Here is a 12,939-nt window from a genome sequence, read left to right as displayed (position 1 = left end):
GGCTGGTCACCATAGCAGGAAGCTGCTGTGACCTAACGGAGTTCAAGTCCCCGTACAGACCAAAGTACGGAGTGTGGATTTGTAGCTTGAGAGATGCCAGTTCACCTCCTGGGCACTGCCAGGTGCTCTTGAGCAAGGCACCGTACCTTCAAACCGCTCAGGGCGCAGGCCCAGCTGGCAGCCCACTCACTCTTACATCTCACCATTTGTGCATGAATAGGTCCTGAGCATGTGTGTGTATTTCAGGCCTGTGTGTAGTGATTACTAACAAAATTGTAATTTCCCCACTGGGGATCAATAAACAGTATAAATTAACCTAGCTAACCTATTTAAACCCGGCAGTTGCTAGCAATGACACAGTAAAAAGTGACGATTCTCTCCGACCTATTAATAGTCTGCAGTAGTTTTCACGTCCCCTTTTGGTATCGCCTCAGCTTGCTTGTAAGCTCGACTGAGGTAGTACTAAAAACAAGTACCTGTTAACAAGTACCTGGTACTTTTTTTTTTGTAATGGAAAACCAAAAAAGTAGAGTCGAGTAGGTACCATGCAGTGGAAAAACGCCATAAGAGACCTCTGCCAGGTACATGGTCTATGCTTTCCCTGAGTCTTTATACCCTGCCTCCTCCATAGAGGATGTTTTCATTGAGATCCGGAATACCTCAAAGTCCTCTTTCCACTGCTGAACAATATTCCCAGTCAGGATCCGCAGTTCTCCTCCCTTCCCTGAACCAAGCCCTGCTTTTTTCTTGTTGAGACCTCCTCCTACACCCAGGTTTTGCTTCAGCGACCATAGAAGCAACAGCCCTTCTAGCCGCCCGGCACCTGTCTGCTGCTTCAGGAGACCCCTGAGCCAACCAAGCACAAAAAGCCTCCTCCTTCAGCTTGATGGCCTTCTCAGGTTGCCACGACCAACGTAAGAAATTCTTTTGGAGGTGGGAGTTGAAGACCTTGTGGACAGGAGCCTTAGCCCAGACGTTCCCAGTTCATTCTCGCTACACTACTGAGTTTACCAGGTCTTTCAGACAGTTTTCTTCCCCATCTGATCCAACTCTCCACCAGGTGGTGATAAGTGGACAGAGCTGCTCCTTTCTTGACCCAAGTGGTCAAGACGTACAGCTGCAGATCTGATGACGTCTTTGGTCTAAGTTATTCGTACGTACGGGTACGTAGTATCAGTAAATTATCCTATGCTCAAACATGGTGTTTGTTGTGGCCAATCCATGACTAGCATAAAAGTCCAATAACAAAGTCCCCCTAGGGTTAAGAGCAGGCAAGCCAAGGTTTTCCCATCATTGTCCGCTTGAGCGTTGAAGTCAGCTGGGTGGCAGGCAGAGGAGAGGACCTAGGCTGACCCCCGGCAGAGGTACGGGAGGTGGATCGGTACCAACTAGACATTGTTGGGCATGGCAGTGGGTCTGGAACCAAACTCCAGAAGTGGGGTCAGACTCAGTTTGTATTGAAGCAGCTGTGATGAGTGTTTCCAAAAGTAAGATTTTTCAGGTCAAAGTAAGATGCTTTAAGGAAAAATTAGATGTTGACATGAGCTGCTGGCTCGTTCCGTGACGCATTTTTGAGAAACATCAAGATCTTCATTAAGGGTGAGTTTACTTAGCCTGTAGACAAACACACAACCTTGTCTATAAAGTGCACATTGTGTCTGTGTTGTGTTGGCTCATGAGGGAGGAGAGATCATATGAGAATGTGCTTGGGCAGCGCGGATGAAGAAATCTACTTGTTGGGAGGTACACACTCCCAACAAGACTCCCGATGCAGAAATGCTGAGTAGTCTTCACACACTCCCTCTCTTCCACACACTCAGTGCACCAAAGACAGAACTGGACAAATTAAAGCTCATTTTCAATTGTAATGACCATACGGGTCAATGTACTCTTTAAAGGACATGTCATTTATGATGCTGTTACAATAATTCATACATGCAAAGAGGAGATCAAAAGATGTAGACGGGTAGAGATAACGGAAAGAGGGTGTGTAAGAGCCAAAATACAGTTTCATCTTGTTAATGTTGTGACATGTTTCTACCTGCTTTACTCATTATGTTCTCCTCCCCCTCCTCTTCTGACTCATCTCTTCACTTTTCTCAACCAGACTCATAAGCAGAAAACATTGCACTATTTTGGGTAATCTAAAATTATGGTGGTTCTTTATACAGTTGGTGAAATGTTGACTCATGAATAGATTTTCCAAATAGACCAACTTTTGTCACCCGAGCCAGCTCCATTCACTGATGAAAAATGTGAGAGGCACTTTAAGCTCCCGGTAAGAAGATGAGATTATTTTGTCACACAAACTGTTCCCAGTGTCACAAGTTAACTTGCATGCTCAACACCTTTACAATTAATACACAATTGAGGTACAATTAATTGTCTCAGAAGTTTTGCCTCTGTAGTTTTAACTTTTTTTAACTGTACCCCTTATTTTTGTTGCTATGGACATGTATAGGGTCAAGTGACGACAACTAGCATAGTTTTAGCTCAACAGTCTGAACAATAATTGCTTATATACCCCAAATTTCAATTTGGCATATCCAAACAAAAGCAACAATTACCATCAACAGTCATACCTTAGGACCTTAGGTAATGTTAGCAATTAATTGCAGTTTAATAAAGAAACTGCAATTACGTAAACTTATTGACAATTGGACCATTATGTAATAATTACTGGTCTAAGTGAAGATGACGCCGGATAACGGCAAATTAAAGGCCGTTCCATTCAAGCCATTGCCAGATTAGTTGATACCAAGCTAATTAAGACTATCAGCTCCACGAAACTCTCTCTGGAATTCTCAGTATGGCTATGTTCAGAAGATTATGTTTGGTGACTTTCGCACGCAGAAAATCAAGTGAAGATAATGACCTCTTTTAAAGAGTCCATGTTTTTTCTTGTTTTGTCTGATCAACAGTCCAAAAGTCAAAGATTTTCCATGTATAATGGTTTAAAATGGAGAAAAAGCAGCCTGTAAATATTCACATTTGTCAATTATGTGTTGTTGCATTTTTTGAATCGTTTCAGCAAAACCACACTCAGTCTCAATCTCTTTAGATACACAGTAATAAACATACAGAAACCTCCACCACAAGAACCAGCTTCTAACAATGTCATTCTAACATTTGTCTTATTTAAAACTATTTCTGAGAGTATTTCTCTTTCGGGTTTGCAAGAAACTGCAACAACAAACAAACTTGAGTGTCTGGACGTCAAGAACATAATCTTTGGTTTCCAGAAGTGGTTTCCTCGTGCAAGTATGTCTGCCAGCTTACGCACACAAACCCAATTACAAACCCTGAAAGAGCCTTAAATGATAGTAAAACAGTTTCTGAAAAGCACAAGTCTGGAGGAGCGTAACAGCAACTACAACTTTCTTCTTCTGTTCTGGGAAGGTGGGGGAGAGAGGGGGTATTGTGTGTGAGTATTAAATGTTCATTGAAGCATTGGATGAGATACTGTATGATTATGTTCTGTGTAGATTAATTTATGCTGTGTGTGTGTGTGTTGCCATTTGTTTCTCTCAAATGCCCTGGACAAATTTATCCTATAGGAGACAATAAAAGGCTTATCTTATCTTACAAAATTAAAACAAGGCTTCTCTGTTTTTCTGAGATGTTTTGGACCTTGTACGCCAAATGTCTTCTACTAATGGCCGCCTTCTAATTTCAAGAAAGCATCAATAGATGAATTGAAGTGTTTCAGCTTCTGCACTGTTCCTCTGCATGCATGCTTTGTTGAAGTAATGACACATACCTGCACAGTTCACAGTTGGAGGCTGGAGCAATCTAAGACTTAAATAGCAACCAGTCCCAAACTTATACAAACATGCTCCCCTTTGGGGAACCTACTTATTATCTCTGAGAAATTGGCCTGCAGCAGAGATGGGATTCAGGGGAACTGTTCAAGTACAGCAGAGCAACAATACACTGATGTGAATGAGAAGCCTTGTGCTAGAATGAAACGGGGAAAGCTTAGAGGATCAGAGTTCACTTGAATGTACACCATAACACCACGTATATTAAGAAATAGAAATAGACTGCAGGTCAGTATGACAGGTCAGTTTGTGTTATCTAGAGTTTCTCCAACACATAAGCATGTGTTTTCTGTGGAAGAAAAAAAATTAGATAAAATGTTTGTTGAAACTGACACAGTTTAAAAGTGTTTGGATGACTTCTAAGGCCCCTTGTTTGTACATTTTAATTTTAGACATTCTATAATGATTTTAGTTTTAGATAGGGTACCCCTACTGGAGTAAATATAAACCAATGACTCTACAAGAAGGGCCAGAGTCGCCTCCATCTGCTGAGGAGACTCAGGTCCTCTTAGTGTTTAGGCCTCCTCCTCAGGACCTTCTATGACTCTGTGGTGGCCTCGCCATCCTCTACGCTGTGGTCTGCTGGAGGGGGGGCAGCTCGGACCGGACGGAGCAGACTCAATAGACTGATCAGGAAGCGAGCTCTGTCCTGGACTGTCTCTGGACCCCATAGAGAAAGTAGGGGAAGGAGGATGTTAGTCAAGCTGACTCCATCATGGACAACACCTCTCACCCCCTACATGACACTGTGGGGTCCCTGAGCAGCTCCTTCAGCAGCAGACTGATACACCCCGGTGTAAGGAGAGGTACCGGCAGGTCCTTCATCCCGGCCGCGGTCAGACTCTACAACGCCTGCACTACCTGATAGTGTTTGAGTTCTGTTCCTGTTTTTCTCCCATCTACATCACACACTTTCTGTTTATCTTTAATATTGGTATTTATATATTTTATTACAGTACTTACTTTTCAATATTTATGGTCTCAGGTTATATAATTTAAATTATGCACCGACTCTTGCTTCTTTGCTCTATTACACATTCAACTTAATTTTTAACGTCACTTACAACGCAATATGTTTCTCTTATCATGGCAACCGCCTTTGTTTGACGGCATTTACTCCTCAGTCTACCATATTTTCATTGTCTATTTCTTGCCTGATTCTTGCCTTTTATTTCTTTCGGGCTTATTTGTTTGTGTGTTATTGTTTTGTTTTTTTTGTTTTTTGCTGTTGCTGCTATGCTGCTACTTGTAACGACAGAATTTCCCCGTCGTGGGATAAATAAAGTATAATCTAATCTAATTGTTTTTGAAAATGTCTTGGCTATGTATGATGTATGTTTTGGATACGAGTAAAGTAACTTTTAAGGAACTTGAGGGTATAGGAAACTCTCCATATCCGTCCTTTAGCTGCAGCTCGGTCACTCCTCTTACCTGTTATCATCTCCCGTCTGCTCTCATCCAGGTGAGAGGAAACCACGTCCCCCATGGCTACAGGAGAGCCTCACAGATCCCGCAAGTATCCGAGCAAGTTACAGGTTGCACCCAAAGACAAAATAGGTTTCTGTAGTATTTCCAGTAGTCGCCGCACGACTTCGGCGCTGCTGCGTGTCTTCTCTCCCGCTTTCCCCCGAGTGTGGAGGCGGACTGCGGCGAGCTAACGACTCCCCTCCGCTGAGAAGCAGGCGGAGGTGAACCCTCGTCTGGCCTGGCTCACAGCGGCAGGACACACCCTCTGGGAGTCACCACTGGTTCAACGTGTTCAGGCGGCCCAGCCAAGGGTGTGGCCAGAGCCTGGCGCTTCATGTAGTGTCTCACACCACATTTGATATTTAGCCTGCTGTGAATCTAAGTGTTGTTTCGGTGCAGACAGACTTTATTTGGCGTTCAACTAATATTCTAACTTACGAATATGGCATGTAAAATAAAAACATCCACGCAGAATAACTTAGGATACTATATTACAAGACCACCCATAATTGCCATGTGGCTCATTTTTAATTAGTTTCATATTATGTATTTATTAATTTCACTACTACTCTGAACGCCCCAAAGGCCTACTGAGATTTTGCACTAAGAGAAACCGTTTTCCATGATGCCCAGGCTTTGCGTTTCCCCGCTGAAAGCTAAATGCTGCGCTCTTGTGGACACTTTGTTTGTCGGCTCTTTAACAGTGAGAGGGGCCCCGGGCCTGTCACTGCGGAACACATCAGTTCACAGCGGCGAACCTCTACATCAAATAGGCCTAGGCTATAGATCAGAAACAATGGTCCCAGGGCAGATAGGTGGGAAATAAGTCAACCTTTTTACATTTACAATCTATTCTAACGGACTAGGATATAGGCTACTTCATACAATGTACACAGTTAACAGCAATAATCGCCACTAGTGCTGGAACAGTTCGTGAAAAGATTCGCTGATGCTAAATGGACACGCCACAATTGAGGTTATAATAGTCTGGAGTTTATTTCACACCTCACAGCTTTCACCTCAAAATAGCCACATTAATCAACAATGATGAGGATGATTAATTGCAGACGGCAATCTCTTCCCATTAAAACTATCTATTTGTTTTTTGTAAAATAATAGAACTATATGCCAACATAGGACTTATGGTTATGTGGTTGTTTAAATCCCTGCGGTTAATTATAGGCACATTATATATTTATATGTAGTAGACAACGAATGGCATGCTCCTGGACAGAAGGCTACAAAATAAAATTGAATGATAGGAAAATGCTTTACTAGGGACAAAAGAGCAATAACAAGACTCTTGGAAGAAGTTTAAGCTAATCAGTCGCAGGTTCAGCCACTGATCCAGCACCACCGTTGGGGGTGTGATGCGGAAGGATACGCAGTGACGTTTCCAAATGGAGGCTCCTCCGCAGCGATGAGAAGTGAGCACAGAGAGGAGAGAAAGGAAGGAAGCAGAGAGTGAACACTCAGTCCAACACTCAGCAGCATCATGGCACCTATCGGATTAAAGGCGGTGGTCGGCGAAAGTAAGATTATTTTTCATCTTGCTGTATATTTGGTCAGATGCAGCCCTGTGGTTGTATTTGTGTGTTTTTGCAAGGTGCGGATGGCATCTAGTGCATTTGGGTGGTGATGATGAAGGTGATGCTCTTGGTGTTCCATTGCATGTCATTGTAAACCACAGCAGTGTAGTGGGGGAGCTGGAGATAGCCCGCAGTGGCTGGTGTGTCTCACTAAGCTGCTGCGGTGCGATGCGCAATTGGATTTTATGCCGCGGAGACGTGAGCACCGATTTAACTCGCGGTGATTAGCCCACTGAAGAACGTGGGCACCATTCTCCAGGAGGATGCGGTTAGGCTGGAGGAAAATGAAGCCCACATACGCCCTTTTAGCCTTGATCAGCGCTGCAGTGGAGCTGCAACATGCCTGCATATTGTATATGCTACTGCAGACACTTGCTTCTCACGCCTTGGCTAGCCAATTAAAGCTAATAATCTCTAATGTGACGATATTGCTTTTGAAGCGAGTAAAGGTTAACACTCTCCATCCGGGGGATTCCCTGGTTTCAGTAGTGCCTCAACCCTCTAATGGATCAAAAGAGATTGCGTAAAACACCCATTCTGTACCGGAGCGCTTCAGAGCTCTATCCAGCTGCTGTCAGCTCCGCTGCATATCAATGGCGGACTGTATCCAAACAAGCCAGTTGCCTTTTCAAACGCTGCTACACAGAAAAATCCGCACTATCTGTAGGCTATATAATCTTCCGTCCAGACCAGTGTATACCTTTTCACCACCACCACCACCATCATCATCATCATCATCATCATCATCATCATCACCATGCCCTTTACTGGCGGTGCGCCACTGAGCACACCTAATCCTGCATCGTTAGGACTCTGTAGACTCGGCTGTCCAGTCCTGATTTAGTTAGATCCATAGTGTCGGTGTGTGGTGCCGATGCCGGCCTGGACATGTAGGCGCAGCTCCATTCTCCTCAGCTGGGTCAACTGGGTGCAAGTGTTGGTGGTCGTGATAATGTCAGACAGGCCTGCATAGTGAGATAAAGACTCATAAAGACCAATTAACCGAAGGCGTGAAGGTATCGAATAGTATCATGTCATTTTTCTTAGCAGCACATTCTCTTTATTTTTAAGGAGCCCTTGATGCAAATTTGTTTCACTAGATATCTGTTGTTCACCTTATTGAATTGGTTTCACATTTCACTACATAAATCCAACAATACAACAATGTCTTGCTCTCTGAAAGTAAGATTGCTGAATCTCTAATTTTCTTATATCATATCAGGATCAGGGATGAATCACAAGTCATATTTCCTGCTCATAGACTATAGAAATGGGTCCTGCTGCAAATTCTTGGGCCCCCACCCCCACCCCATCACACACACAAATACACATCCACTTCCCCAGTCTTAAAGTGACACAGTATTTTTCTGCTGGGATATGATAAAAGTGGAAAAGGTTTGTGCTTTGGCTGAGAATCCCACATGGAGCAAGAGTTGAGCCTGAACCACCAATGGTTACAAAAATAACAAAAATGTAAATTCACTTTGAATCTACGCTTAAAATATATATAGGCCTATATATATATATATATATATATATATATATATACCCAGTTAATGATATTTTGTACATTATTTAGAATGACATATTCACATACAGTACACAGTGATCAACCTTATGTTCATTGCAAGGAACTGTGTTTTACTGTTATTAGAAAATGTCTCTACTGAAATTTTTAATGACTTATTTTGTTAGTTTTTGATGTATTTGCTTTGAATCCCTGATTTTAACCGTGGAATTGTGTAAATCATTGAGATCATATTGCCATTATCATAGTCCACTGATAATACCGAATTACAGGCAGAGCCCTGCTGGAGAGAGAGAGCAAATTTTTGAAAGAGGTGAGTGGGCCTAGAGCTATATTGTGGTAGAGATGAGAATTGGTATTAGTGAGTCCAGACCTGCATTTTTACGGCCTGCATCACTGGCAGTCATGCTTATAGGATCTTTCTGAAATATGGCAATCATTTTTTATTTAAGACTGATATTTGATGAAAACATTACACAATACAGTTCCACATGCCAAACATGTAGGTCTTGTAGCTAGCAATTACATAACCCAGTTTGTAAAGCTAAAAGCAGGCACTCGGAGGCTCTCAGTGTTGACTGAATCGTCTTTTCCAGAATGATGTAAAGACTCGTGCGTGTTTACCAGTAGGTAAAGGCAAGGGACCCAGCAGGCAACACCTGCACTCTGTTTGGCTGAGGTGAAGCTGGGGTGGGATTGGTGGAGGTGGAGAGGGCAGAGAGGGAGGGGCGACACCATCATGGGTCCTCTCTGCAGCAGTGGATGTAGCAGCCAGGATGAAGGAGGGGGATGGGCAGTAAGCAGAGCTTCAGTCTCCCCTTACATGACTGTATATGAGCATCTGTTCCAGAAAGAAAATAAAGCCAATGATGAGGATCTCAGCTGCCAGCTGATAGACATTTCATTAAAAGCTATGCAGGCAATCAGGTTGATGAAACAGAGGGAGCACAGCGGTTCTTTTTGTAAATTACAGCCCTGTGATTAAAAGAAAGGATATTCTGTATTTAATATTCAGCGGGTAATGCATATTGTACTGGATCTCTGTACAATATATTGTGCACTGCACACGTTCAATCCTCTCCTTTATGTCTGAAGAGGCAAAAAGCCTCTTGTGATTTTATGTCGACCCAGACAAGGAACGGACTTACATTGCAATTACATGATCACCATCTTCCACTGTTTAAAGTTAGATTCCACCCTGAACATCAATTTTCAGTAACATTTATATTAGGGTATGAATATTCACCAATAACTAGTTGCTTATTAGCATGCAGCATTTAGGCTCTATTAGTCACAAAAAACACTTATTAATGCCTTGTTCTGCATGACCAAGTGATGTAGTTATGAGCAAGACCTCACTTCAGAATGGGGAACATATTCTGAGTTAGAAAGCCATAATTTAGAGTTATTAGGACACTAACGGTTTTGTTTTGTTAATAAGAATAGACCATCTTTATTAAGGGAGACTATTTATTCTTGTGGCACTACCACCTTAAAAGGCCCATACTCGGCGAAGCATATTAAGATCATAATTCAAATACTTGCTTACTGTCAATAAGCAGTAATTAGAATGTTATTGAGTGAAAACTCTTAGTTAATGGCCTTGTAGTTGCAGAATAAAGCATTAATACACATAATGACTAATAAATGGCCAATAGGCTAAGATAATAACAAGCATGCTAACAGGCAATACTTGTTCCAGAAGGTGTTACGACATTTTCTTACATTTTGATTTTGGCATTTTGATCCCTTTATTCATCAGTCAGCTGATCAGAGTGCTGAAATCTGCAAATTGTAATCCAAAAATTTAAATGGAATATTTCTGTTCTCGCGTATTAACAATAAGTTTATAAATGCAGCGGTAGTGATAAACTGTTTTTACGCTGAATGACTTATTTACAAGAAACATGTAAACACGAGTTTTAAAGTGTGCTTTTATGATTCTTTGTGGAGAAACTCAGTTTTACAGATCTCTCAATTAAATCTAATAATCGGTTAGTCGACCAAATCATTAGAGTATTAGTCGACTAAGAATGCCTTTAGTCGATGAGCGCCCTTGTTCAGTGTTAAAACAACACGAAACAATGCAAGGCTTGTACTGAAAGATGCCAGATGAGTTGTCAGTATGACTACTTGGACACGGAATCTTAATATTTTGTGAGTATTGTCGTTTTGTTTAACCCTTGTTGCAATACTTAAAAAACATTAAAGTACTAGTGTGCCTTTTTGTGAAATAAGTCCAATTGTGTTGCTGAGAATAAGATAAACTAATACGACTGTCATGTCTGTGCGGTAAGGCCAGAGCTGGAGTCAGGATGTGGCTAGGCTAGCTTAGCATATAGACTGGAAGAAGGGAAAAATGGCCAGCCTGCCTCTGTCCAAAGTTCAATTTCTAGCCAAACAAAGGCCAGGCGCAGTGACTATGCAGCTTCCCGAAGTTTTGGTGTCATAGTGAGGTTATCAGGTTTGGTATCGTTGTTTCTGTACAGAGAACAGAATCAAAACCCGTGATTACCGATTGTATCAGGGAACCTGCACTATAGCTGGAGATGCTGCACTACTGAGCAGATGGATAATCTGAATAGCTCCAACTAGGGCTGCACGATAATGGCCAAAATGATTATCACGATTATTTTGATCAAAATTTTGATCGCAATTATTTTCACGATTATTTGTTGATTTTAGCCAAAACAAATTATATTGTCACATAGGCTATTTATAACTGGAGAGGGAGTGTGATGGACGCTACTCACAGAGAGACGGCTGACTCATGAACGGGTCCAGCACGGGTCGAATGGCGGATACATACGTCGTGTCGTGTGTATGAAACGTCTGTATCGTCACTGCGCTGCATTTTTATGAACTATGATATTCTCGCAATGGGTCACATCTCTGGCCCAGGTCCAGCAGTCTCCGTCTCACCTGTTACTCTACTAACTGAAGTTAGTGGCATTCAATACTTCTTCTGTGTCTTCGCCGTGGCGGCCCGCGATAGCAGAGTACCCCGCAGAAACACTGGTACACAGTTTTTCCCCTCGTTTTAACAATATACAGCTGTGTTAATAAAAAATTAAAACTGTAGACAAATGTCAGAGTGGGACCGCCGCTGTGTCCGGCGCGGAGTAAGAGGAGAGAGAGGAGAGATCCCACACAAGCACGGCTTTACAGACGAATTGGGTCATGTAACGCAAAATTAAACCATATCCATTTAAACAGCATTGCAGCGGATGCGAGGACATTAGCAGAGTAGTTCACTACCCCGTGACATTAGCTTCAAGATGTAGACAGTCAGAGGACAGAGTAAGGGAGGAAAACTCAACAGATAGCAATCGGTTATACGTCAGTCTCAAGGTTTACCAGTTTACCAGTAAACGCAACACTTTTGTCCCATCTGTTGTTTTTCAGACAACAGCAGTAGCAGTGCTAGTCGGTGCTATATCGTCTGGAGCTGTTAGCTCCTCTAGGACCACCGGTGTAATGTCGGCACGCTGCAATGCTGTTTAAATGGATATGGTTTTATTTTGCGTTACATGGACCCAATTCGTCTGTAAAGCCGTGCTGTGTGGGATCTCTCCTCTCTCTCTCTTACTCCGCGCCCGGCCACACAGCGCGGTACACTCTGACATTTGTCTACAGTTTTAATTTTTTATTTAACACAGCTGTATATTGTTAAAACGAGGGGAAAAACTAGTGTACCAGTGTTTCTGCGGGGTACTCTGCTATCGCGGGCCGCCACGGCGAAGAACACAGAAGAAGTATTGAATGCCACTAACTTCAGTTAGTAGAGTAACAGCGTGAGACGGAACTGCTGGACCTGGGCCAGAGATGTGACCCATTGCGAGAATATCATAGTTCATAAAAATGCAGCGCAGGGACGATACAGACGTTTCATACACACGACACAGACGTTAGTATCCGCCATTGACCCGTGCTGGACCCGTTCATGAGTCAGCCGTCTCTCTGTGAGTAGCGTCCATCCACTCCCTCTCCAGTTATAAATAGCCTATGTGACAATATAATTTGTTTGGCTAAAATCAACAAATAATCGTGAAAATAATTGCGATCAAAATTTTGATCAAAATAATGTGATAATCATTTTGGCATTATCGTGCAGCCCTAGTTGGAGCTATCAGATTATCCATCTGCTCAGTAGTGCAGCATCTCCAGCTATAGTGCAGGTTCCCTGATACAATCGGTAATCACGGGTTTGATTCTGTTCTCTGTACAGAAACAACGATACCAAACCTGATAAACTCACTATGACACCAAAACTTCGGGAAGTGCATAGTCACTGCGCCTGGTGTGTTGGCTAGAAATTGAACTTTGGACAGAGGCAGGCTGGCCATTTTTCCTTCTTCCAGTCTATATGCTAAGCTAGCCTAGCCACATCCTGACTCCAGCTCTGGCCTTAAGCACAGACATGACAGTCGTATTAGTTTTCTTATTTCAGCAAACAATTGGACTTATTACAAAAAGGCACACTAGTACTTTAATGTTTTTAAGTATGCAACAGGGTTAAACAAAACGACAATAC

General features: G+C 42.5%; 2 protein-coding genes across 3 annotated transcripts in view; one reads left to right on the top strand and one right to left on the bottom strand.

Annotated features, from left to right (window-relative positions):
* The window catches only part of niban2a (niban apoptosis regulator 2a), a 35,739-nt gene extending 30,232 nt beyond the window's left edge, over positions 1-5,507 (bottom strand). The window contains exon 1 of the mRNA XM_032539568.1: positions 5,253-5,507. Within this exon, the coding sequence (XP_032395459.1) occupies positions 5,253-5,307 (55 nt within the window). The 5' untranslated portion in view covers positions 5,308-5,507. The remainder of the gene's footprint in view (positions 1-5,252) is intronic.
* Positions 5,508-6,560: 1,053 nt separating this feature from the next.
* The window catches only part of stxbp1a (syntaxin binding protein 1a), a 50,839-nt gene continuing 44,460 nt past the window's right edge, over positions 6,561-12,939 (top strand). For both annotated transcript variants that reach the window (XM_032539570.1, XM_032539569.1), the window contains exon 1: positions 6,561-6,820. In XM_032539570.1, coding sequence (XP_032395461.1) covers positions 6,784-6,820 — 37 coding nt within the window. In that variant the 5' untranslated portion in view covers positions 6,561-6,783. The remainder of the gene's footprint in view (positions 6,821-12,939) is intronic.

The sequence above is a fragment of the Etheostoma spectabile genome, chromosome 16 (genome assembly GCF_008692095.1).
Source record: "Etheostoma spectabile isolate EspeVRDwgs_2016 chromosome 16, UIUC_Espe_1.0, whole genome shotgun sequence".
Lineage (NCBI taxonomy): Eukaryota > Metazoa > Chordata > Actinopteri > Perciformes > Percidae > Etheostoma > Etheostoma spectabile.
The sequence above is the reverse complement of the archived record's forward strand: the minus strand, read 5'-3'. Positions and strand labels throughout refer to the sequence as shown.